Raw genomic sequence first — 26968 nt, forward strand, 5'->3', positions numbered from 1 at the left:
ATGCATCCATGAAAAGGCAGTCTACAGCCAGGCAGCCTGGATCCCAACCCCACCTCCGCCATCGGGAAGCTGTGTAAACACAGCACGTTTCAAGTGTCTGGTCTCTCTGAACCTGTGTTTCCGTCTGTGAGATGAGAGTGATAACGGTGCCCACCACACAGAGCTTTTGTGGGGACCAAAGGTCATGACTGTAAAGGGCTTGGCTGACGAGTGTCTTACAAGTTGAAGCTTCTTGCTGCTGTGATCAGGTTCTCCCAAACCAACCTAACTTCCCTCATGTTTTAGCCAGAGCCACCTGGTCACCCTGGGAACACCTATCTGTGCTACTGACCGGCTGACGGCTTGACCTTGGGGGTATCTCCTCCGCCGGGACCCTTTGAAGGTGGCTTCGGCGGGCACCAACCTTCACCAGCTCCCTCACACCCCGGCTGGCCCTGCCCCAGACTCCAACCCCTCCCCCTGGGGGTCATGGCTTTGTTTTCTTCTAAAGACCCAAGATTTCCAAACTCTGTGGTTGCCTTGCCCAGCTAAAAGGGGAAGAAAAGGATGAGCCCTGGAGGAGGAGGAGGAAGAAGAGGGAAGCAAGACAAATAGCTGGTGCGTGAGAGGAACGTGTCCAGCCAGCGTTCCTGGTCCCTGCAGAGCTAGCAGCCGGGAGCCCAGGGCCTGCGCACCCCCAGCCCTGTGTCAGCCTGCCGCCTCCCCGCAGAAGCCATGGGCCCAGGGCCTCTGCTGGTCCTGTTGGCGGCCACAACTTGGCATGGTAAGAGCAGAACTGAGGGCCCTGGGGGCGGGGGCCTGTGACAGAGAGGTTCCCTGCAGGACTCTAACCCCCTGCCCCTCACTGGGTGTACCCACTCGGTGCTTCCATCTCCCCGCCTGGGCTGCAGGTTTGTGGCTATTTGCTTGGGAAAGGTGCTGAAGGGGCAGAAGCAGCCTGGCCAGGGCGGTGGATCAGTCCCAGCTCAGATGTTGACTCACTGTGTGCCCTGAGCAAGTCCCTGTTGCTCTCAGGGCTTCAGTGTCCACACCTATTGGATGGCAGGTGTCGGGGGCCGTGACGGACTAGACTAAAGCAAAGCGTTTCAAACTTTACTGTGCATACAAATTACCCGGGAATCTTGTTACAACGCAGATCTGACTCAGTAGGTTTCCGGTGCTGCCTGAGGCTGCATTGCTACCAAGCTCCTAGGAGACGCCAGTGCTGCGGGGCCAGACTGCACTGAGTGGGAGGCCCTGCAGAGCCCTGAGGGACTCGGCCAGCCCTGCGGGCCTGTGGCTCACTGACTGTAGGCAGGACCTGAGTTGGAAAGGCCCAAAGAGGCAGGGGCCCTTCCTTGAGAGGCTTGGGTAAAGGGTCAGAAGGAGACAGAAGAGGCGAGTGAGCAAGCCTGTGGGGTGCTGTTGTGAGGGAGTCGGGGGACGGGGTCAGAGCACCATAGATGGGGAGAGTCTTGCTATGACCCTGGGCTAGGGACAGGGTTCCAGGCCTTGGTGTGTAGTGTGTGTGTGTGTGTGTGTGTGTGTGTGTGTGTGTTAGGGAGAGGAGTGAGGTCGAGGGACATCCTGGGAGCGGATGATTTGAAGGGTCCTTCAAATAAGTGGGAGGAAGGGACTTTGGGGCATGGGGAGGACTGGGGAGCTGAGAAGAGAGGGGGAACCTGGACAGGCATAGAAGGGGGCCTCGGTCAGTGTTCACCATGCCCAGCATCCACCCTGGAGGACGGGGCCTGAGCGGGCCTTCCTTTCCCAGCTAAGCCGGCAGGAGGAGAACTGGGGAGAGGGCGAAGTGGATGATGTCATCCCTGTCCTGCGTGAATGCCCAGGACAACACAGGACAGATGCCTCTGTTTGGCCGCATTTCCAGGAGACCAAGGCACCTGCTAGACTAGCGGGATGGGGCAGGGGAGAGGGAGAGGGAGAGGGAGGCGCCTGTGAACCAGATGAGATCACTGATTACAGTCTGACTCTGACCTTTAAAGGTTAAAAAATTGAGACATCAGAGTGTCAAGACCAGAAGGGAGGTTAGAAATGCAGCAATCGAGGCAGCGCCGGGGCAGGAGCTGTAGCTCACTGAATTGTCCCAGAGGACAGAAGGGCGGCCCGAGGGGCAGACAGGAGATGGCGCGTACCCAGCCTGTAAGGGAGGACCAAGTTTCCAACACACTGTGGAACCCACAGTCTGAGCTCTTCCCTGCAAGAAGCCCCCAGCGGGGCCTGCGTCGCTGAGCTGCTCCAGGGCAGCGCCAGCTCTGGGGGATTAGCGGACAGCCCGTCAGGAGTGACACTGCTGCCCTCCCCACACTGGTCATACGGCACAGGAGGGCTGCCCCCCCCCCATATTGGCCTTGGCAATATCCACCAGTTCCTCAACCCCTTGTGTTGATCAGAAGCTCAGGCAGACCCGAGCCGATTTGACTTAGTGGATAGAGCATCGGCCTGCGGACTGAAGGGTCCCGGGTTCGATTCCAGTCAGGGGCCCATGCTTGGGTTGTGGGCTTGATCCCCAGTAGGGGGTGTGCAGGAGGCAGCTGATCAATGATTCTCTCTCATCATTGATGTTTCTGTCTCTCTCTTCCTCTCCCTTCCTCTCTGAAACCAATAAAAATATATTTTAAAAAAAGAAGCTCAGGCAGGGAGGCTGCCCACCTCTGATGGGTACAAACTCAAAATATAAATTAAACCCTCCTGAAGTCATCTTTTAAAATCCTCACCCGAGAATATGTTTTTCATTGATTTTAGAGAGAGGAAGGGGGGGAGAGAAAGAGAGAGAGAGAGTGAGAGAGAGAGAGAGAGAGAGAGACATCAATCGGTTGCCTCCCACATGTACCCCAACCTGGTATGTGCCCTGACTGGGAATCAAACCCATCACCTTTGGGTGCACAGGGCGATGTTCCAACCCACTGAGCCACACTGGCCAGGGCCAGGGCCTTCTGCAATCTTTGACAGAGAAGAACTTTCTGACTCTGGGGTTGGATGGCAGGGGCGGATCCATTTAAGATGCTTTCGGGAAGGACAGTGGAGGCGCCCTTTAGTCTAAAGCAAAGCGTTTCAAACTTTACTGTGCATACAAATTACCCGGGAATCTTGTTACAACGCAGATCTGACTCAGTAGGTTTCCGGTGCTGCCTGAGACTGCATTGCTACCAAGCTCCTAGGAGACGCCAGTGCTGCGGGGCCAGACTGCACTGAGTGGGAGGCCCTGCAGAGCCCTGAGGGCTCGGCCAGCCCTGCGGGCCTGTGGCTCACTGACTGTAGGCAGGACCTGAGTTGGAAAGGCCCAAGGACAGTGGAGGCGCCCTGCCCTCGGGGCTGAAGTGTCCGGCTTCCCACTGTCAGAGCCAAGGGGCTGCACTCACCAGGGGCACCAGTGGGTCAGCGGCAGAGCCAGGCCCGAAGCCCAGGGTGCTCTGCCCCCCCAGCAGGTGGCATTGCCTCTCCTGGAGCCTCTGCCCCGGAGAGGGGACAGTGGCCAGGAGGGTCGGGAAGCAGAAGTGAGAGCATCCCAGGGAGAAGGGCCACAGGTGGAGCGGAAACCGGGGGCCCGGCCGGGCGCCAGCAATGTGTTTCCGCCGGCGCAGGCCAGGGCGCCTGGCAGCCCCTCCGAGGCCTTAAGTCCGCTCTCACTTCCCTCCTCCGCCCCTATTTTCGGCCCTGGAGAAATGCTGACCCTGCAGAGGCAACGGGCCTTCTTCCCGGAGGGCCTGATACGGGTTTCAAGTTCTCTTTTCTCCTTCAAAAACAGTTTCCTTAAAAGAGATTGGCTCTCCTGTAAACACTACAGTGCTGGGGGTCGGGTAGACTGGATCATAAACGCAATGCTAACTCTTACTGCGTACTTATTTGGTGACCTTCTAAAGCAGTGGTTCTCAACCTTCCGGCCCTTTAAATACAGTTCCTCATGTTGTGACCCAACCATAAAATTATTTTCGTTGCTACTTCATAACTGTAATGTTGCTACTGTTATGAATCATAATGTAAATATCTGATATGCAGGATGGTCTTAGGCGACCCCTGTGAAAGGGTCGTTCGACCGCCAAAGGGGTAGCGACCCACAGGTTGAGAACCACTGGAGGCTTTCTATGCATTTAAACCTCCCGACAGCCCAAAACATGGGTACAATTATTGTCCTAGTTTTAAGGTGGGGAAACTGAGGCACGGAGCCTCTGAACCATCCCACTGTGCTGCAGACCAGATGTCCAATGGTGGGAGCGGGCACCCAGAAGAATTAAAACCTTTTACATTCTGCTGGGCCAAGACCCTACACCTCTTCTTCTTCCCCATGTGAATTAAGTCGGAGGACTTGGCCGTGAACTTCCCATCCATCTGTCGCCTCCTTTCCCTGTTTGAGCCCCTGCTTTGAGCCAGGCCCTACGTGTGGCACTAAGTTTGCAGCCCCCTCAGGAGGCAGGAGGACTCTGTTCCTGGGAGAAGAACGATGCAGTCGGAGCTGGGAAGTCCGAGCGAGGCAGGGGCTAGGGGCCCCCGAGGGACAGCGGCTGGTGGAAGGCCTAGAAAGTTTCCAGCCCTTCTTTCTCAGAGGAGGGGCCTGCTGGGCGCCAGAGACGTCAGAGACTTGACCAGAAAGGGGTAGAGACTTGTTCAAGGTGATCCTGCAAGTCACAGCTGAACCCCTGCCCCAGCACCACCCCTGCCAGGCACCACCCATCTCAGAGGCAGGGAACGGCCCAGGGGCTGTCACCTGAGGCCTCACTTCTGTCTGTTCTCTTCCCTCCACCAGCTCAAGGGGTCCCGGTGATAGAACCCAGTGTCCCTGAGCTGGTCGTGGAGCCAGGCGCGACCGTGACCCTGCGATGTGTGGGCAACGGCAGCGTGGAATGGGTCGGCCCCATCTCCTACCCCCACTGGACCCTGGACCCAGATGCCCCCAGCAGCATCCTGACCACAAACAACGCCACTTTCCAAAACACGGGGACCTATCGCTGCACAGAGCCTGGAGACTCCCTAGGGGGCAGCGCCAGCATTCACCTCTACGTCAAAGGTGAGGACTCGGGCCCACGCCCGAGAGGCCTGGCCTAGCAGCCCCAGCAGGAATGGGCAGGAGGGCTGGGCCTGAATGCTGCCCATCATAAAAAACCAGCTCTGCCTTATCACGTGTCTGCCACAAACGAGGACCTGTGGCAGCACTTCTAATTTACTGTAGTCTTTACAATAACCCTGTGAGGTAGGTTCCATATGATGCCCATTTTTCAGAGCTTAGAGGGGCTGAGTCATGTGCTCAAGCTCACACAGCAGCAGGTAGTAGGGCTGGACTTGGCTCCAAAGCCCCCACTCCGAAGCATCAGCGTAGCTTCCCTGGTGTTGGGTGACCTCAGGCTAATGCTTGGCGTCTCTCAGCCTCCCTGTCACCAAGGTCCAGAGACGTTTGGCCTGGTAGAGGGAGGGCAGTTGTGACCCTGTGTCCCGCTGTACCCCAGACCCTGCTCGGCCCTGGAATTTGCTGTCCCAGGAAGTGAAGGTGTTCGAGGGCCAGGATGCCCTGCTGCCCTGCCTGCTCACCGACCCGGCGCTGGAGGCTGGTGTCACGCTGATGCGGGACCGTAACCGGCAGGTCTTGCGCCAAACCAACTACTCCTTCTCGCCCCGACACGGCTTCACGATCCACAAGGCCAAGTTCATTGAGAGTCAGAATTACCAATGCAGCGCTCGAGTAGCCGGCAGGATGGTGACATCGCTCGCCATCCGTCTCAAAGTGCAGAAAGGTGCGTGGGCCGGGAGGGGCAGGCCAGACCTGGCGGGCAGGGGCGGAGGGCTGGCCACCATGCTCGTGGGAGCTGGGCCGGGCCTGATGGGACGTATGGGGTACCCCCCTTCTTTCGCCTCTTCCTTCCAATTGTGCCACAGTCACCTAGGGGCCACCTCGTGGGGCGAGACAAGCAAGGTGTGTTGGGCGGGAGACAGACCACAAGTAAATAACTCAGTGGGCAGAACCGGCTCAGTCCAGGGAACATGCTAGGAAAGCCATTAACAAGGTGATGGAATCGGGTGTGTGAGGATGGGGGAGGGGAGCCACAGATATTAATTCAGTGCCTACGTTGTGCCAGGCACTGGGCTAGTGGCTCGGGATATCCACCAGAGAGAAAGTAAATAATGTACCAGTTGTGATGAACAAGAAACCCAGCTGGAGAAAGCTGGCTGTGTGTGTGTGGTGGGGAGGGGGAGGGGGGGGCAGGGAGAGGTGTGAGGCTAACTGGTCACAGAAGTCCTTTCTGAGGAATTTTTGAGCTAAAGATCTGAAGGGTGAGAACAGGTACCCATTCGGAGTGTGGAGGAGAGAACAATCCAGGAGGGAGGGTCGGGCACTAGGGTCTGCAGTGGGAAGACCACTGTGGCTGCAGTGTGAGCGCAGGGTGGCGGGTGGTCAGGAGCAGGGCCTGGGGCCCTGGGCATGTGGGAAGGACAATGGCTCTTATTCTGAGAGTGACAGGAAGCCACTGAATATTGGCACCGGAGAAAGGCCCGACCCAATTTCCCTTCTCCACTGCTCACTTTGGCTGCTGTGAGGGTCGGAGGGGAAGAGGGAGACCTTCCGGGTGGCGGCTGCAGGGGTCGAGCAGAGAGGGCGGTGAGGCTGGGGAGAGGTGATGATGGAGGGAAGTGACTTTTCAAAGTCTCTTTAGGAGATAAGACTTGGTGGCGGGGAAATTGAAGCATCAAGGGCGCCCCCCAGGATTTCGGATGGGAACGTGGTGGGGGCCCTGGCCGGTAGCCTGGCCCATGGCAGGGAGCAGAGCAGCAGCTCTGGCCTGAGTGTTCATGGGTCGCTTCCCCGGCCTCAGTCGTTCCAGGACCCCCGACTGTGACACTGGAGCCTGCAGAGCTGGTGCGGATTCGAGGAGAGGCTGCCCAGATCGTGTGCTCAGCCAGTAACGTTGATATCAAGTTTGGGGTCTTCCTCCAACGCGGAAACACCACGGTCAGCCCCTGGGGGGACAGCAGGGTGGAGCCTGCCCATCTTCCCAGTACCAGGCCCTGCAGGATGTAGCCCAGCCCCACACTAACTGGCCCTCTGGGCTGAACAGGTGGCCCAGGTCCAGAGAGGGGAGTGGACTCACCCAGGATGTCACTAGCGATCATCCAAAACCAGGACTCAGGCTCATGCCGCCGAAGATTGTGGGGTGGCAGGGGAGGTGATACTCTACTCCCTTGACCCATGACCTCTGCCCCAGCCTGTAGACAAGGGCCTGATGTTGGTTCACTTCTGACTTAGTAAGAGGTTCCTGGGCCACCTGTGAAGTCCAGGGATATAAGGGCTGAGAGGGAGGAGAGGGAGTGTTCCCAGCGGGGAATGGCATTAGGCTGCTTCTGAGAACCCCCTCCCATCCCACTGTGCCTACCATGTGCATATAACATCTCATTCCCTCTTCACTGCAGCCCTGGAAGCACGGGGCCAGTATTAGTCCCATTTTACACATGAAGAAACTGAGGCTCAGAGTTCAGTCCCTTGCCCAAGGAAAGGAAGATAATAATACTTAAAGGATGAGGATTTGAACCCAAATCTTCCTAACCCCTAAACAACCTTGGTATATACCATTTCCATTTCTTCTGGCTGCAGCTCAATATCTTTGAACACAACGACTTTCATGATGACCGTTACCAAAAAGTCCTGACCCTCAACCTCCATCAAGTAGACTTCGAAGATGCTGGCAACTACACCTGTGTGGCCACCAATGCCCAGGGCGTCCGCTCCACTTCCATGGTCTTCCGGGTGGTAGGTGAGCATCAGGAAGGTGGGGGAGGGTTAGCAGGGATCCTGGGGTGAGGGAGGCACATAAGGGATTGAGGAGGGAGCTGATGGCAGAGAAGAAGGCACTGTTCAGAATATCTCTGCTAGAATCCCCTTACCTTAGGCCTGGGACACTCACGAAACATAAACACGTGAACAGACAGTGCTCACCCAATGTGATCATGGGGGAAGTGCAGGGTGTCCTACAATACTGAGGGGACTTAAGGCCTCTGGAGCTCCCTCTCTCTTCTGCTTTCCTTCCCTCCTCAGACTCCCAGAGTAGCTTGATTTTAATTTATGCAAGATTTAATTAGAACAAACTAGTTATGACTCTTTTAGGTACAGGGAGCAGAAACCAACTCAAACTGGCCTCATCAAAAGAGTGTTTTATAGGCCTTATAGCTAAAAAGCCCATTGATAAGAGCTTCAGGTACAGTTGGATCTAGGTGTTCAAATGATGTGGACAAGATTCTGTTCCTTCTCAACTCTCAGCTGTAATTTTTTTTTGTAGAACCCCAAAAAGCACCAGGGATGATAACCCCAGTAGAATGAGGTCTTCTCTTTTCCCAGAGTCCCAACAAACATCATGAAAATGAGTGTCATGAATTCATGGACTCACGTGCCTACCCCAAACCAATCAATGGTCCAAAGGTGACACATTACTCTGATTGGCTGGCCTGAGTCACATGCTCACTTTAGAGCTGGATATGGAAGCCACATTGACTTAATTATTACCAGAAGAGGGGGAAATGGATGGAGGCATGTGGAAAAAAAAACAAACCAGACTTTTTTTACTGCTATAATTTATATATATATATATATATATATATATATATATATATATATATATAGAAGGGAGAGGGAGAGATAGAAACATCAATGATGAAAGAGAATCATTGATTGGCTGCCTCCTGCATGCCCCACACAGGGGATGAAGCCCATAACCCAGTCATGTGCCCTGACCAGGAATCGAACCATGACCTCCTGGTTCAACCAATGACCCACATTAGTTGGGCATTACTTGCTACAAGTTTTTTCAAAAAGTGATAGCCACAGATATATTCAACCTCTTAATTATGAAAATAAGGAGAGAGGATAGGAGTTTTCCCAGGGACTCAGTGAGAAGAGTTTGGAGCCCTGGGCTTCTGTGGTGGGTGGTGGAAAGAGAGATGTCAGAGGGCAAGCACTGGTTAACGGGTTGGGGACTGTGGGCCTGATGCGTTGTAGGTACACAGGAGGGTCCTACTCCTGTATGACTGGATCAATGGATAAATGACTGGATCAATGGGTAGATGACCAAATGAACAAGCAAACCAGAACATCATCCCACTAATGCCAGATCTCTATGTGTTCTGCTTTCCAGAGAGTGCCTACTTGAACTTGACCTCTAAGCAGAACCTCCTCCAGGAGGTGGCCTTGGGTGAGAAGCTCAATCTCCAAGTCACAGTGGAGGCCTACCCGGATCTACAAGGCTTTAACTGGACCTACGGGGGACCCTTCTCTGACCATCAGCCCAAGCTCAATTTTGACGCCCACAAGGAAACATACAGGTACCAACTACAGCTCCCATCTGCATAGCCCCACAGCTGGATGGGGAATACTTCAGCCAGGAGTCAGGACATTTGGGTCATGTCTCAACCTTGTGTGTGACCTGGAGTGAGTTCCTTCCCCTTTCTGTCTCTCACTTTCCCTGTCTGTAGAAACTAAATGTCAGTCATCTATGTTTGAGATTTAGATCAAATTTGCATACCCCTCTGTTTAAGTCTTCCACCAACACGGAAACATCACATCCTTGGGGAATGCCCTCAAGAATTCTACCATTTCTTGGGGATGTGCATTCTCATGGTTATGCAAGGACTCAGTCTCTTTCATCCTCCTCCTTCGTGGCTGACCCAAATGTGGAAGACAATGCCCGTGATTTCCACTCCTCGACATGTTCCTAATAATGACTGCACAGGGTATCTGCCAGATGCACAGGTTTGGGGGTGGGGCAGAGGGAATTCACACCACCCAGTCACAGATACATCTAAAGTTCTTTAAAGGCCTGTGGCTACCCAGCCCTGATCATTTCTCACAGGCCACTCCACAGCAGGCTCAAACTCTTCTCATAAAGTGCTATTTGACAACATCTTCTCTTCTCCAAGAATCCTGCTCTTCCCACATGCACAACATTCTAGGAATCTATTTGTCCTGTCTCTTTGTGGACTGTGTCCTCGGGTCTTATTTTCCCACCCAAAGTGGTCTAACCAGGTAGCTTTCTAAACAAGTGTTTCCTCCATAAGGGGAACACTAATGATTTTAACTTTAATGATTAAAAAAAAAGGTTAAATCAATATTTCTTTACCCAGATCTATTTGAATGGAGCGTACAGTTTGATCAAGGACAGCAAGTATATAGTGTGTGTGTGATAACATCCCCTTCCATACTCATGACAGATGTCCCTAAGCCGCTGCCTACAGAGTCTAGATGTAACCTCAGAGTCCTTCTCAACAGTTTCCAGGCAGTATTTCCATCACATTTGGCTCATGAGAGGAGACCTGTTTGCTATCCCTGGGCTAGAGAATCCCTCAGACACCTTTCTAATCCCAAACTCTCTGGGGTTCTTTCTAGCTCCTGAACCCAGACCTCATTGGCTCCTGGACTCTTGCTTGTCAGTCATTAGAATCTACAAGGATGTTCCCTTGTCCCCATCTTCTTCCTCCCAGTTCCTTTATCCTTTATGGCCAGAATTCCTAGCTTCCTCTCACCTAAAGCAGAAGTTCTGAATCTGGATTCTAAAGACCCCTGAGAAGGGGGTTTATGGACAGATTTCAGGGATCCATATGCAACAGGAACATTGCAGAAAGGAACCAGGGGGAGCCCTCAAACACAGTAGTCTGGGGCCATGCATCGCAAGGCAGTCAAGCCTGCGCACCAAACAGCTGTGCTGGGTGTGTTCCTAATGGTGACTTTGAGTCATCCATAGAAGTTTAATTCTTTCAGTTTAAGAGGTAAATGTTAGTTATTACAAAAAAAATGACCCATGTAGAGAGGTTCAGCCAAAGGTCTGGGCGAGATTGTCCTTTGAATACCATCCTATATAATAATACTAAAAGCGTAATATTCTAAGTGTACGACCAATCGGTCAACCATTTGGTTGACCCCTCAACCAGTCGCTATGACACGCACTGACCATCGGGAGCAGATACTCTGACCGGTAGGTTAGGTTGCTACTGGGATCCAGCCAATCAGGACTGGGCAAGAGGGCCAGACACGCCCTGAAGTCCTCCCACGGTCCCTCCCCAGCAGGCCGGCCCCCATGGTCCCTGATCAGGACTGAGTGAGATGGCCCCAATGGGCCCCAATTGCCAGCCAGGCCAAGGGACCCTACCCATGCATGAATTGGTGCACTGGGCCTCTAGTGTATTATAGTCTTGGTTCGTGATTACAGACATTTTATAAAGAAGAGCTGGTAATTTGCTGGTAATTTCTTTTTTAAAACTTTTTCATGGCCTAAACAATACATGCCCATTATGGATAAATTTTAAAGTAGAGTAAGAAAAAAAATATTACCTGCAATCAGCTGTTTAAATTTAGTGCATACAGTGAGTGTGTCAAGCACTCTGAATACATAGCCCTTTAATCCCCAGGCCGAGTCTGTGAATCAATTTCCATCAGTGTTGCCTCACAGAAAAGGAAGAGAAGGATCAGAGAGGTTAAGTACTTATCTAAGGTCACACAGCTGAGAAGTGGCAACACCAGGATTTGGCCCCTGGTCTCTATAGCCCCATAACTACATCCTGCTTCTCATTCCTCTCCCAGTTCCTCTGGGCAGGACTGGAGCCTCAGGGATGGCAGCTGGCCTGGTACTAGCGTTCTCAGTAGGGATGGCTTAGCCCAGTGGTAGTGGCGGAAGCAGGTACACTCAGTGGGGCCTGTGATGTGCCTCCCAATGTCGACACTTCACAGACCTCTCCTCTACTAAACCTCAGAATAAAACTGCTTTACTCATAAGAGAGCCGATGAAGAAAATCGGGTTGATGGTTTTCCCGTGTCTCCTGGCACCCGGCCTGGGTTCCTGGCTCAGCCAAGGCTTCTGTGGCCTGGACACTTTACCAAAAATAAAACAACGCCTGTTAGGGTGGTTGTCTGAGCCCGCTGTCCTGTGGGGACCACACTGGGCTCACCCAGACGTCTGCCGCTCTCACGCAGGTACACCTCCACCCTCTCCCTGCCTCGCCTGAAGCCCTCTGAGGCCGGCCGCTACTCCTTCCTGGCCAGGAACGCCGGAGGCGAGGATGCCCTGACCTTCGAGCTCACCCTTCTCTGTGAGTGATGGAGTGAGGGCTGGGACATGAGGTCCAGGAGAAACCAGCTGGGAGAGGAAGCTCAGAGCCAGGGGTCAGGGACTTGGGGCCTCTGGGCTGACCCCTCCCTCTTTCACACCTCCTTTCCTCCTCAGACCCCCCTGAGGTGAGGGTCACGTGGAGCCCTGTCAATGGCTCTGGTGCCATACTCTGTGACGCCTCTGGGTACCCCCAGCCCAACGTGACGTGGCTGCTGTGCATGGGCCATTCTGATAGGTAAGTGGACTCCTCTTGCCTTCTCACCTGGAATGAGGGGTGGGCACCCTGAAACCCTGAACCACACTCTGCTCTTCCCAGATGCGATGAGGCCCAGGTGCTGCAGGTCTTTGAGGACCCACACACCAAGGTCCTGAGCCAGGAGCCCTTCCACAAGGTGACTGTCCAGAGCCTGCTGCCCGTGGGGACGCTGGAACACAACAGGACGTACGAGTGCAGGGCCCACAACCGTGCGGGGAACAGCTCCCACGCCTTCCAGCCCATCTCTGTAGGTGAGCCTGCGTCCACCCCTCCAGGTGGGACAGGACTGGGGCCCAGGAAGCTGCCCGGCTCAGGGAGCCAGAGTTCTAACATGGAGCTCGTCCCAAATGAACCGAGTCCTACCTCTGTGGGTCCCACTCCAGGCCCCTCCTGAAAGGGCCAGATGGGGAGTCCAGAACCCCCAGGACTGGAGGTAGGGGGAGAGGGGAGGGGAAGCCGAGAGATGTCCAGAGAGACAGCAGCTTGAAGCCAGCACACCCTAACCGGTCCCTCTGCTCATGCCCTGCACTTGAACTCATGCATTACTTGGCGGGTGTGTATTTGGCATCTGCTGCGTCCCAGGCACTCACGAGGTGCAGGGAGCGTGCCTCCATGCAGCTTAGAGCCTGGCGAGGGAGACAGGCAACGGCAAGTGCACACAGTCCAAGCCCACCCCAGGCCAGCCTTGGTAGCCTTCTCCATCCCTCCCCGAGCCCCTTCCTGCCAGACACTGTCCCGTCCTTCGGGGTCCCTGAGTGTGGGCTGTCCGCTGTCCAGCCCCGGCTGACGCAGGCTGCCCCTGTAGAGAGGAAGGGATGCCTTTCTCTGGGTTGCTGAAAGGCTCCATGTGGGTAGCTCTCCGATCTGCGCAGAGGCCCACAGCACCCTCGGACTTCTGACAAGCAGGTCTTAGCACCCGTGTGCCAGGCCTAGCAAGCTCTCTGGGCCCAGAAAGGACAGAGCGGGAACCTCTGTCTGGCTCAGAGCTGGCCCCTGAGCAGGGCCGACTCCACACGCAGCTGCTGCGGCCGCCTTAGTCTCCCTGTGCCAGGCATTGTGCTAAGCTCCGTAGGCATTGTCTCAGTGAAATGGCTCGCCCCTAGGAGGTCAGCACTCATTTCCTTTGACTTTGGAGATGATGAACTTGAGGCTTAGGGAGAAGTCACAAGTTCAATGTCACACACCGCCTACATAGCGGAGGTGAGATTTGGCTTCAGACCCATGCTATTCATCTAGGCAAGGTGATGGGAATTACGTCTTTCAAAACATGGAGAGAACTGGGGTTACTGACCTGGGAAGAGGAGACCCAGGGGCCATCAGCCTGGCTTTCAGACCCTCAGAAGGGCTGCGTGGTTCCAAAGGGCACTCAGGGAAGCAGCAGGGGACAACCAGGAAGGCAGATTTCAGTCTAAAGTCTAGGTCTTTCTGTTCGAGCTGCCCAGAGGTGTAAGTGGTGAACCCTGTCAGGAAGGGTGGTGTGTGTGTGTGCACGCGCTAGGCATTAGGCCAGGCTACTGCAGAGGGGATCCTTGCCCTGGCAGGGGGGCACTGTGTGATCAGGGGCTCCCCCAGACACGAAAGGCTGTGACTCTGGGCATGAGCAGAGCTGGGGGCCCATCCTCCCCGCCCCTGGCTGGGGATGGTCTGCGAGAGGCTCCCTGAGGCTCGTCAGGCTTCCAGGTGAGAGGACACTTTGTTCAAAGCATTTACTGAGAACCGACTGTGTTCCAGGCCAGGCACTGGCCTGTTCTCAGTGGAGTCAGGGGGTCACAGAGCCCACTCACTCCTCTGCCCCCTCCCCCTGCCCCCTGCAGGAGCCAGCATGCAGCTCCTGGGTGAGCCCCTCTTCACGCCTGTGCTGGTCGCCTGCATGTCCACCATGGCCTTGCTGCTGCTGCTGCTCTTGCTGCTTCTGTACAAGTACAAGCAGGTGAGTCTGTGCGGGCAGCCAGGCCCCGAGTACGTGGACCTGGGGCAGCACCGCCAGGCCTCCTGCAGGCCGCCCGCGCCCCTTCAGCCCCCAAGCACCCACTCATTTTGCCCTCCAGTCATTTAGCCAGCAGCTCTTAGTGGGCGCCTACTCTATACCAATGTGGGCTGGGTGCTGGGATCCTCTGCCCTCTTGGGGTTCACTGTCTAGTGCAGGATGCGGTCGATAATCAATTCACCAGGACAGGGAGGACGAACGGTGCTCTGAGGAAAGGGACGGGTGCTGCGGAAGAGTAAGCACAGGATCCTGGCCCAGCCAGGGGCTCTCAGGCACAGAGAGGACAACACGGGCCGAGCCTGTGTCTCACCCTCCGGCAGTGAAGGTCTAGTGGAGGAGGAAGGCCTGACCATCAGCAGCCTCTTCGTTATTTCATATTATTATTCAAAGCTGCTATTTATCACACGTTGGCGTTTGGTGCAGTGCCTGTCACTCTGAGTGCACAATCAGGAATGTGCTTTCAGGGGCATTTTTTATAGTGTGTTACCCACACCCTCTCATTCAATGCCCTCAGCAGCCACGGCATGCAGGTAGTATCACTAACCCCAGTTTATAGTCGGAGCTGAGGGTCCGAAAGGTGGAGACAGCTGTCCTGGTCTACTGCTGGTCAGTGGCAGAGGCTGGTCTGTAAAAAGCCAGTTGTAACTTATGTGAAACACTGAATCAACTTATTTTATCCTCACAACACCCGAGGCAGGGACTATGGAAACCGAGGCTCGGGAAGGTTGAAGAACCTGCCCGAGGGGTTCCAGGCACCTCCCACACCAGATCTGCCGCCTCAGCACCTGGCTCAAAAGGTCCAGTGTGATCAGATGCTGCGAGGCCAGGCCAGAGGGCAGGGGAGGCCAGCAGGGGAGGGATCTCCTCCGCTTGGAGGTGGTGGCTTGGCGTGGGTGGGACAAGCTCTGGAGGATGAGGGGAGCAGCAGGAGAGGCAGACTCGGGAAAGGGGTGTCTCTGGGGACGAGGGCAATGTGTGTAAAGGCTGGGGAATCCCGAGGTGAGTTCTGGAGACATTGGCACCCAGAAGAGGAGGCAGTAGGGAACAGGTTGGGGGTCTGAGGGGTTGGACCTCATCCTGTAGGCTCGGGGCCGTCAGGGGGTTGAACAGGGTAGTGATATGACTTAGGGGTGAAACATTCCCCTACACCTACCTGGGGGTTTTTAGTGTGCGAAGAGGACTTGAAGAAGATAGGCTGGATGGGATATGGGTTTGGCTCTCTCTGTCATGCCAGCACCAGCTCAGAGCAGAGCCCCCAAGAAACCAGGGCCCCAGGTCAAGATTTTGGGGATCTGGGTCCATCTCTGACACTGTTTTGTCATATGACCTCGGCTGACTCACTGCTCTCTCGGGCCTCAGTTTCCCCACCTGTACCTTGGAACTGGGGGCCTTTCACAGCCCTCTTCCTCTGACATTTCATGAGCCTACTGATGGTCTAAGAGCCAGGGGCTGTGAATTGGACAGATCTGGGTCTGAATCCTTCTTCTGCCTGCGTCTCTGGCTGTGGGACTAGGAAAAAGTGTTGTCTCTGTTGTCTCCATCTGTGAAATGGAGTCAGTAATGGCAGCCACCCCCCCAGCTGTCTCCACGGGGACTCCACAGGGTGCTGGGCACAGACAGTGCTCAGAGTGGGAGCTATACACCCTTTGTCCCAGGAGGAAGTTGCCCGGGGACCCAAGTGAGCTCATGCCTCTTGGGATGGGAGGGGCGCCTGAGGTTGGGCATCTCCTTGACTACACGCCCGAAGTGGTGTTGGGCCTGCTCGCCCACCTCCAGGGACGGGGCCTCACTCACTCTGTGGCCACCCGTTCCCTGTCTGCGCAGCTCTGACTTCAAAGTTCTTCCTTATATGGAACTGAAACTGCCTCCCAGTGCCCCACAGAGCATCCTCCCCGGCCCAGGACAGCGGCAGAGATTCCAGAGAAGTGTCCAGTTCCCCCTCCAGCCCTTCTGCCTCGGGCTGCCCGTCCCCTCGGCTGGCCGTGGCTTCGGGACATGTTTTCCTCTCTCTGTGGGACCATTTTTGGAACATGTACCCCCAGTCACCTCATTCCCCACCCAGGAAATGAAACTGCCCCCTGAGCCCACACACGGCCGAGGAGGGCATCCCCTGGGACAAGACCTTGAGGGGTCAAGATGGGCCATCGCCCGTCTCAGGGCCTGCAGCCCAGTTCTCCTGTTTTGCCCCCTGGGGTTCTGAGACTTGCCCCTTCGCTGGGGACCCAGCCTGGTCAGTCCTCACTGCCTAGACTGGGGGGGGGGGGGGGCGGGGGTGGGTGGCCCTGTCTGGAGGAAGGGCTGTTTCTGCCTCAGGCTGAGTCATCGCCTTTCTGGCCCCCAGAGAGACCACAGGGTAGGAGGGCTAAGGGGGAAGAGAAAGGCAGGAGTCAGCAGGCGGGGAGGCGGGCACAGGAGGGAAGGAGGAGGCAGGGAGGAGCGAAGGGGATGGGGAGGCTGCGGGAGAGGCCAGGATTCTGGGGGTCAGAACTGAGCTGTGGGGACCAGGGACAGATCGGGGTGAAAGGAGGGTCCTCTAGGTATCTGTGGGAGTTACGAGGTCTCTACCTTCCTGAGACCGAGAACATCCACCTGCCCAGAACCAGCAGGCCTAGTGGGGAGGCCATGGGCACTGCTGTGGCTACAGTGACCGCCACTGCTGGGGTCTCCTTCGGAGGAGAGGCCCTCCGGTGGAAGCCCTGGGAGGAGTCTGAGCCCTTTCCAGGGACAGCCTGCGTGGTGTAGGGCAGAGCTGGGGCCGCCCGCCAGGAAGAGGCGAGGAGGTGCGTGAGGCAGATTGGAGGGCCTCCTCCTCCAGGTGTAGAGCCTGGCATCCAGAGGCCTGAGATTCCAGCCAGACCTCCTCCTCCTTCCACCCCCTCCTCCCCCAGGATGCCCGCCTGGCTGGGCAGCGGTGGGGAGGGGGCTGACTCAGGCCCAGCTGCGGGGGACAGAGGAAGGGGAAGTGGTGAGGAGACAAACAGGCCTTGGCCACAGAGGCTCCTGGAGATGGAAGTGGCCTGGGGTGGGGGTGGGTCAAAGACCCCCCTCCTGGCTCCCTCGCTGTCTTTTGGGCTGGAAAGCCACCATGTGCAAGGTTTGAGTCCTCTGAGATTCAAGAGTCCCTCCTTGCCATGCCGAGCAGCTCGGTTGGTTAGAGGGTCGACCCAGTATGGCCAAGGTTGTGGGTTCGATCCCTGGTCAGGACACATACGAGAACCAACCAATGAGTGCATAAATAAGTAGCTAAACAATTCGATGTTTCTCTCTCCTTTCCTCTCTCTAAAAGTCCCTCCTCTGTCCCATTTCAGACTTTCCTCCCGAGCCCCAGCACGGGAGGGTCTAAGTTCATCTGTGGACTCCCCTCTACCCTCCACCCCTACCCCAGCAGAACCCGGAAGCTCTTCCTTGTGTCTAAATGCGCATTTCTTCCAAACGAGACCTCGGGAAGTTCTTCCCCATGGCAACTGGAGTCTTGTTTCTAACCCAGCGAGACACACAGCCACAGGCCCCTCCTCCCCAACACCCACTCATTCACCCTGTAGCTCCCGAGCTGGGTGCCCAGGAAGGAGCCCAGCTGCAAAGCACAGCCCAGCTGGTCCCCGGGCCCAAGGGGACTGACAGGAAAGAGCTGGACTGCTGACCCGAGGCCTCCGTGTCCTCCACTGCCCCAGCCCGGCTTCCACTTTCCCCCTCCATGCCGTCTCCCATCAGCACTTCTCATGGGCAGCCCCTGGCATGATGCCCCCAGCAGCTGCCACTCTGGGCAGGAAAGAGAGGCCACCACTCCTTCTCCCCAGAAACAGCCCTGTGCCAGCCGGTGGTCGGCACAGCATGAAAAGCCGGAGAAAGGGCCAGGTCCTCCACACCGCCTGTGGGCAGAGCCTCTCACCACAGACCTCGAGGCCTTCCTGACTCTGGAACCTTCCCCTGCTCCCCTCCAGCCACGGGGGTGAGCACCTGGCAGTCACTCAGACTTGCCCGGACCCTTCCCACCCAGGCCTCCGCATCTGTTCCCTGAGCTCCCTCCCGCGGTCACGGCTGGGCTGGCTCCCTCTCTGCTGCTCCTGCTCGGGGCCTTCCCTGACCTACCCCCCTTCCCTGCTTTATTCCCCTCACAGCGCTCTGAAAACTTCCTGCTTGTCTAGTTGTTTATTGGAGGTGAATGTCTGTCTGAGCCACTAGCGTGCAGACTCCGTGGGGGCAGGGACCTTGCTCAAAGGACATTCAGTCCCAAGGATCGTGGGTGAACCTTGGAGATGTGCTAAGTGTCACACAAGCACCAATCTGCTTGGTTCCGCTTACGTGAGGCACTGGGATAGTGAGAGTGCTGAGCTGAGTGGAAGGAGTGGTGGGGGCCGGGGCCTGGGGGCCGGGGCTGGGGCTGGGGCTGAGGCTGAGTTGTTTAGAGTGTGGAGTTTCAGTTTTGCGAGATGAGTTCTGGACGTCGGTATGAATGTGAATGTACTTAACTCCACGGAACCGCACACTCAGAAGTGATCGAGGTGATACATTTCATGTTATGTGTATCTTACTGCGATTGAAAAATAAAAACAAACCATATTTGGATGAGAGGATGGATGGGTAGATCTCGAGTTCCAACCTCCCTCCCAGCTCAGGAATTACCTAAATCATCAGGTCCATCAAGGCCCTCAGAGGCGATCCCCTCCAAGTCTTTGAATACACAGGTAGGGGAACTGAGGTTTGGGGAAGGGACGGTCACACGGTGAGGCCAAGCCAGGAAGGGACTGGACTCTAGTGCCATGAGCATGAGAAGACACGGCCACTCTCACCAGATATCTCAGGCCGAAGGCCATGGGACTGCCCACTCCCCCTGCCCTTGGTGGTCGGAATGAGATCCAAGATCCTGCCAGGCCTGGCTGCCACATGCCTCCTCCCTCTCCCTCTGCAGAAGCCCAAGTACCAGGTGCGCTGGAAGATCATTGAGAGCTTCGAGGGCAACAATTACACGTTCATTGACCCCACCCAGCTGCCCTACAATGAGAAGTGGGAGTTCCCCCGAAACAACCTGCAGTTCGGTGAGATGGGGTCTCGGCCCAGCAGGCCCTCCCGTCAGAGGGCAGCATGGGCTGCAGGGAGCCCATGGTCCTCAGAAAAAGGGTTTAGGCACCCAGGGATCTAAGGAGCCTGTATGTTCGGCAGGTAAGACCCTTGGAGCCGGCGCCTTTGGGAAGGTAGTAGAGGCCACAGCCTTTGGACTGGGCAAGGAAGATGCTGTCCTGAAGGTGGCTGTGAAGATGCTGAAATGTGAGTGAGGGGAAGGGGCCTGGGGAATTTAGGGAGCCGGTGGGAGGTGCTGCAGGCTAGGGGAAGGGCTGCATGCCCTGTTGTCACAAGAGGGATCACACACATTTTTGCCTGTCAGAGCCTGGGGGATAGAACCTGGGGTTTGCAGGGAACACCTCTGGGTTCCTTGGTGAGTCCCAGGCTCCCTCTAACTCCCGGGTGTGGGGGGCTTCTAAGCTGGGGTACACAGAAGCCAGCCTGGGCCATGGCCTGGCCACAGCTTGACTTCCTGCTACCTGAGACCAACTCAGTGACTGGTCATCTCTCCTCTCTCTCTCCCTAACACCCACCTGTGTGTCCGCATTTCTCCTCCCTCTTTTGGCTCCTGATTGCTTCGGCACTCTGGGTACCCCTGCCGGCTCCCCTGCTGTCCCCTGTCTGTCTATGTGGCCCTCCATGTCCTGCTCTCTCCCCATCTGTGGGACCTGTGGTCCCTCCTTGCAGCCACGGCTCACGCCGACGAGAAGGAGGCCCTCATGTCAGAACTGAAGATCATGAGTCACCTGGGCCAGCACGAGAACATAGTCAACCTTCTGGGAGCCTGTACCCACGGAGGTGAGGGGTCCTGGGGGGCATGGGGCCCATGGGCTTGGGGCCTCTCAGGTGTCTGAGGGCCCCAGGGCACCTCAGTCCATCTTCCACTTCCCACCTCCTCGTAGTGAAGGTAGGACCCCTGCCTCAGCGTCCCGTAGATTCCAGATCCCTGAGCTGGTCAAGCTGCTTGTGCAGGCAGACGGGTCTGGGAGCTCTGAGCAGTGGCTCTAAGACCCAGTGGGCGTCAGTCACGTGGAGAGGGAGCCAACAGGGCAGATGCCTGGGCCCTGTGGGTCCGGAGTGAAGCCCCAGGGCCTGTCAGGACCCATGTCCACCCCATCCCCTTCTATAGGAGCGTTGACCTTTACGGAGCTGCCACAGATTGCTTTGAGGGAAGAATTCTTTGGCTATAGCGTTTTTTGTTCGTTTGTTTGGTTGTTGAGATTCCTCTGCCTTGGCCAGATGGGGCTCCTAAGTCCCAGTCCAGGGTGCCTCGTTGCCCCCGCCCCATGGGGACTGTGTGAAGGGTGCACTCACCCCACTCTCTTGGCTCTCTAGGCCCTGTCCTGGTCATCACTGAGTACTGTTGCTATGGAGACCTGCTCAACTTTCTGCGAAGGAAGGCTGAGGCCATGCTGGGGCCCAGCCTGAGTCCGGGCCAGGATCCCGGCTACAAGAACATCCACCTGGAAAAGAAATACGTCCGCAGGTAGGGCCCTGGCTAAGGACAGGAAGGAGGCTACGACTGGGGGAGGGGCCTGGCTCAGGTCTGTCCCCAACACCAGCTCAGGGTCGGGCGGCTAATGGCCCTCACATTCCCGTCTGCGCCATGGGGAGTAGTCACACCACGTTAGATGGGCAAGTGTTTTCCTACTAATTATCTCCAATATTTGAGCACCTACTATGTTCTAGAAACATCGAGGCAAAGATAGGCAGCTCATAGTCTGGTGGAGACGGATGTTAATGAAATCCTCACTTTAACACGTTAAGCGCCCAGCCTGTTTTGTCTTCCAGCTGGAAAGTATAGTGTCAGTCACCGGTGACTGACAGGGCGCTTAACGTGTTAATGTATGTAAAAGATCAACCAAGACTGTCGGGAGCCCTAGCCAGAGACGGGCAGATCTTGGGGTAATCGCCCTGTTTCCCCCATAGCATGTGCTGCTGGGCGCTGCAGAGACCCACTGTCCTAAGGAGTAGCCAGTGTCAGGTCCCCACATCACCACCAAGTGGGGACAGAGTCTGTGGGTTGTTGGGTGAAGGGGAGCACTTGGGCCTCAGTTTCCCCAGGCGAGTCATCAGGAGGATGAACCTCTCAGGGTCTTTCCGGCCTTGTTGTTCTGTAATGCTGATATTCCTGGAAACCACGCAGAGGCAGATGGACAGAGCCACATGGGGAACCAGAGAGAGGAAGTGTCAGTTTGTCACACATGAGTCAGAGGCAGAGGCGGAGCCTGGACTCCATGCTGCTCTTTTGACTCCTGGTCCATGCTACCTGAGCCACCCTGCTCTCCTGGAAGTCTGTTTGGGGGCTTGTGGAGTCTCGGGACCAGCCTGCGGAGGGGCTGGGGCAGGATCAAAGTAAGAAGGGTGTACACTGGGCCCCTAGCCTGGCCACTGTCAGCTGCTAAGCCTGGGGAGGCAAAAGGGGAAGGAGGGTATTGCACCCCATCCAGTGTCCTTGAATATGGGGGCTGGCCGCATCTACTTCCTCTTCTGATTCTCGGACACCCCTCTGACACTGGGCCTCTGCTGGCTGGAACCTCAGGCCAGATCAAATCAAAATGAGAACCAAAGTAAAGGATTATCTTCCATCCTCAAATCTGCAGGTGGGAAAAGGATCCACAGAGTGGGGTGATTAAAGGGCAAATGGCATGCGAACCAATCTTGTCAATGGGATCCCAGGCTACAGTAATAGAAGTATAGTTTCTAGACCAAGGGAGGGGATGCTTTTGCCCATAAATGAAACATCAGGTTCTCCTTTGGGGAACACTAGAGCATGGACATTGTCTACTGCCCAGGGGACAGGAGGGTGAGCGGCCCAGAACTCGATTGGCTGCTATGTTAGAAGCAGTAGTGACTATTCATTCTAGAGCAACGACTCTCAAACTTGCCTGCCCCCCAAAGCATGGGCTCATTCATAGGCATCACCAGAGAGCTGTTAGAAATGCACCCTCTCAGGCCACCAGACCGGCTGTTTCACAATCTGCATTTAAATAAGACTTCCCAGGTGAGTCTATGCACATGAGTTAGTTTAAGAAACACGACTCTAGACCAGTGGGCCTCGATCAGGCTGCACACTGGAATCGCCTGGAGGGAATGAAAAGACGAATGACTGAATGACTGAGCTTTGCCCCTGGGCACAGGAGTGTTTGAAGCTCCGCAGATGGTTTTAATGTGAGGCCAGGGGTAAGAGCCGCTGTCTAGACAGAGAGAGCTCACAGGAGCTCTAGAATACGCTCAGATCCCTGCAGGACTGTGGTGAGGAAGAGGGAGCCCATTCTCTGTGTCCCTTAGGGCAGAGCAAGGACCAGGAGGAAAATCCCAGGAGCCGACTGGCATTAGACGAGGAAATTTCTAACGGGCAGAGCTGCCCAGAGAGAACAGGCTGTTCGCTCCCACCTGATGGCCGGGCAGGGACCAGTGATCAGAATGTGGCAGGTCTCTTCCCTGCGGAGTGGCTGGAGGCCAAGGCCCGAGCTAGGCAGTGCGTAATGGGAACTGACTGCCCTTGGCCCTCTCCGTGCAGGGACAGTGGCTTCTCCAGCCAGGGTGTGGACACCTATGTGGAGATGAGGCCTGTTTCTACTTCTTCTTCAAATGATTCCTTCTCTGAGCAAGGTGAGGAGGGAGAGGGAGAGGGGCTGCTGGGGGCTGGGCAGGGGTGTGGCAGGCTGTCCTGATGCCTCTCCCTACACCAGACCTGGGCAAGGATGAGTGGCCACTGGAACTGCGGGACCTGCTCCACTTCTCGTGCCAAGTGGCCCAGGGCATGGCCTTCCTCGCTTCCAAGAATGTGAGTTGGGAATCAGGTCCCCCATATGGTCTCCCAGGGGGGTGGGGGGCCACTGAACCTCCATGAGTCTGGAGGGTGTGGGAGGAAAGTGAGCACGAAGGAGCAGGTTAGGAGCCAGAGTGCCAGAAGCAAATGGGCAGCGGCCACAGCATCTGGGCTGCAGCCTCGGAGCTTTGGGGGGATGGGGCTGGGAGGCTGCGCCAGAGCCCCCGAAGGAAGCCTGTGTGCGGGAGGCTGAGGCACACCCACTTTCAACAACAGGCTTTAGTTTTAGTCAACAGTGGGGATGTGACAACCATTGTCAATGGCGTGAAACACACGGTCTCGGGATAAAAGAACCTCCCTGCATAGATGCAGGCTGAGATGATGTGCACAATACACTCCGGCCGGGAAGCAGTGCCTGGAGTGGGAGTGATGACCGTCCTCCTCGATTAAGAGCATGACTTGGGCGTCGTTGAATGCTGGCCCTGCTACTTGCTGTGACTTGGAGCAATGTTGAAATGCTGAGCCTCCGCCTCTACATCAACTAAAATGGGCACCATCACAGGGTTGAGGTCAAAACGGTACAATGTGTGCAGATGCTTAGGGAAGGGCCTGGCAGGGTAGGACCCTGAAAATGGCAGCAGCTGTTAGGAGCTGATGTGGGCCAGCGAAGGTTTAGTGCCAGGGCTCACTGCTTCCAGGCCCATGTAGACGCACACCCAGCTCTAGTCAGCTGTTGGGTCAAGGCAAAAGGCCCCAAGTAATGGTGGTTTCTAAACACTGCACTGTCTGACCATGTAAAAGGTAGGGACAGGAATCAGGGTCAGGGTCAGGACTAGGACTGATGCCCACTCCCTCACAGAGGATTCTGAGGCCTTCTAAGGCCTGGCTGCTCCTCCTGCACTTTGGGCTCAGAGAGGGGAGGGAGAGGCCAAGACTAACCTGTCTCACTTCCCCAGTGCATCCACCGGGATGTGGCCGCCCGAAATGTGCTGCTGACCTGTGGGCGTGTGGCCAAGATTGGGGACTTCGGGCTGGCTAGAGACATCATGAATGACTCCAACTACATCGTCAAGGGCAACGTGAGTGCTGGGAGGGACGGACCCAGCGGGGGAGAGGGTGAGCCAGGACCCAAGGTGACTGGGGTCTGCTGTGCCAGGCCCGCCTGCCCGTGAAGTGGATGGCTCCAGAGAGCATCTTCGACTGCGTCTACACGGTTCAGAGTGACGTCTGGTCCTACGGCATCCTCCTCTGGGAGATCTTCTCGCTCGGTGAGCACCGGCCTGGTGCAGGCTCAGCCAGGGGCTTGTGTTTGGTTCCCTGCAGTGTCTTCTGCCTCGAAGAGGCTGTTAGTCAAGGATGCCTGGGGCCCAGGGCAGGCCCTCCATCCCGGCAGGCATTCCCCCATCTGTCTGCTTGTGTCACTCTGCTTCCTAGAGTGCTGTTTCCCCTCGTCCAAAATATACATTACCTTGAAGACACAGCACCCCAGTGCTCTGGAGTGCTAGGCACAGGGCCTTGGGCTAAACCCCTCAATGCACTCCTCTAAGAGCCTCTTACTCCAAGGGCTGTGTTAGAATTGTGAGGTGTGATGAGGCTGGGTGATGGTTCTCGGCTTCCTAGAACCTCGGCCATTTGCGGTGCCCAGCACATAGCACTCACTAAGAGGAGCTGTTCTCTTATCGTGGAACCCCAACCTCGTCAAGACGTGTGTGGGATTGGGATGGGGAGGGGGAGTACTGAGCACGGTGTGATCTTGGCCTTTGCAGGACTGAACCCCTACCCTGGCATCCTGGTGAACAGCAAGTTCTATAAGCTGGTGAAGGATGGATACCAAATGGCCCAGCCTGCGTTCGCACCCAAGAACATGTAAGGGAAGGGCCCCAGGGAGGGAGGACACCCGACTTTGGTTGAAGGGCATGGAAAGGCATGTGACCCAGCTTTCCCAGCCCAGTGTTCCAGGGCCAGCTTTGTCCCCCACAGCGGACTACATCACAAGCCCCCGTTAGAGTTCAGGGTTACCTCTGGTTTCCCAAGCAGCACGGGCCGGTCCTAACGCGGATAGTTTTTTAATTCAGACTGTTATTATGACCTCAAGGAACACTCCCTCATTTTTTCTGTCCTGGTGATCTGTGGGGTAGCCTGATTACTCACCACCACCGGCCCACCATGGGGAAGCTGCTCACTGGCTCCCTGCATTCACCACAGGCCAGCTGGCCACGAAGTCACCTGCTGCCTTTCTCCAGTCCCTCTCAACACAGCCTCCTGTCTCCCTGCCAGGGTGGATTCATGCCGCTGGCAGCCCTCTCTCCACTTTAGTCTCTTGTTTCAGCCAAACAATCGCTCATTCTTTCAGCCCACCTTTCACACCTACCTGCTGGTCATAAGAGTAGCCCCTCTTGTTTTAGGAGCTTGAGCAACAAAGCATCTCTGAGCTTCTTCCCAACTGTCACAATGGGCATGATGAAGATACCTTTCTCCAAGGGCTTAGCACAGGTCTCGTGCTAAGCTCATTTGACTAGGTTTCGAGACCTCTGCTGGGACTGGGGATCATTGCACATGCCCGTGCCCCCAGAGTATGTAGGGGACGTGCATGTGCAATGATCCCCAGACCCACAGGTGGCCTCTGTCCTGTCTCAGATACAGCATCATGCAGGCCTGCTGGTCCCTGGAGCCCACCCACAGACCCACCTTCCAGCAGATCTGCTTCCTCCTTCAGGAGCAGGCCCAAGAGGACAGCAGAGAGCAGGTGAGTGCGGCCAGGCTCAGGGTGGGGCTGGCTATAGCAGGCCAGGCGGGGCTGTCCAGTCAGAACTGACCATCCCCGCCTCTCCTTCCCTCAGGGCTATGCCAACCTGCCCAGCAGCAGCAGCGAGCAGGAGGAGAGCTCTAGCGAGCAGCTGGCCTGCTGTGAGCAGGGGGACATTGCCCAGCCCCTGCTGCAGCCTAACAACTACCAGTTCTGTTGAGGTGACACCAGGGGGGCACTGCCTGTCCCCTCCTCCGAGCTTCAACTCCTCCGTGGATGGGGCGCCACAAAGAGAACACAGACTCTGTCTCTCTGGTCATTTCAACAGCCCCGCCCTGAAACTCAGGAATGTGGGACCCCTGAGATATCAGAGGGGACCCGCTTTCAGGACCTGGGTCATCACTGCCAGTCAGGGGCTGGGGCTGAGCCCCTCCCCTCCCTCTGTTCTTAACACTGTGGCTGCATGTTCGCTATGCCAACTGGGAGAACCCCCAGCTCACCCTCTTAACCTTATTCCCATTTCCAGGAACTCCTTCCCTACCCTCTCCTGATGGAAACGGACTGATTTCACACCTATGACATCCCCAGGAACTGTCCCATACTGAGAAAACAAGGCTCCTGGGCCTTAGAGTGGAGGGACCCCCTCTCTAACCGAGTGGAGCAGCAAGAGCAGACAGCCACTCAGAGGCTGCTAGGCGCAGACTCCTGGGAGCAGGGTGGCTCCTCTGTAAGAATCTAACTTACATGCCAGTCTCTGCCCTCTGGTCTTCTTCCCACAGCCCCATCCCACCCTGGACCTGGTACTGCTATAATGAGCCAGATGGCAGCTAAAGTTTGGGGTGTTCTGCCCAGTCCCCCGTCCTCCTGAGCTGGAAGACAGGCGACCCGTGTGGCTGGCCACACCATGCAAGCAGCACACGCTTCCCCAAGTTGACTCATCATAACTAACAGTCACGCTGCGGGGTGCCGCCGTCAGCATTAAACTAACAGAATTAACACAGCTGGCCTCTGGTTCTTTGCGCCTCTGGGGGACTGCGGACGCCCTGGGCCCTCCTACCATCCCTCCACG

At 56.2% G+C, this 26968-nt stretch overlaps 1 protein-coding gene across 2 annotated transcripts; it reads left to right on the forward strand.

The window, feature by feature from the left end:
* The first annotated feature begins 497 nt into the window (after window positions 1-497).
* CSF1R (colony stimulating factor 1 receptor) lies at window positions 498-26899 on the forward strand. Of its 2 annotated transcripts, none has more exons than XM_023745737.1 (21): window positions 498-763; window positions 4742-5002; window positions 5439-5723; window positions 6801-6937; window positions 7577-7736; window positions 9111-9297; window positions 11939-12054; window positions 12189-12309; window positions 12391-12581; window positions 14145-14260; window positions 19227-19353; window positions 19478-19582; window positions 20066-20176; window positions 20714-20864; window positions 22902-22993; window positions 23074-23168; window positions 24110-24232; window positions 24310-24421; window positions 24920-25019; window positions 25791-25899; window positions 26426-26899. In XM_023745737.1, the coding sequence occupies exons 1-21, from the start codon at window positions 715-717 to the stop codon at window positions 26462-26464; spliced, it is 2787 nt and encodes a 928-aa protein (XP_023601505.1). In that variant the 5' UTR covers window positions 498-714; the 3' UTR covers window positions 26465-26899. The 2 variants fall into 2 exon arrangements, with proteins under 2 accessions (XP_023601505.1, XP_006104549.1); XM_006104487.3 differs by having other exon boundaries at window positions 499-763; window positions 25994-26899.
* The last annotated feature ends 69 nt before the right edge of the window (window positions 26900-26968 follow it).

Source organism: Myotis lucifugus, unplaced genomic scaffold, assembly GCF_000147115.1.
Source record: "Myotis lucifugus unplaced genomic scaffold, Myoluc2.0 scaffold_576, whole genome shotgun sequence".
Classification (NCBI taxonomy): domain Eukaryota; kingdom Metazoa; phylum Chordata; class Mammalia; order Chiroptera; family Vespertilionidae; genus Myotis; species Myotis lucifugus.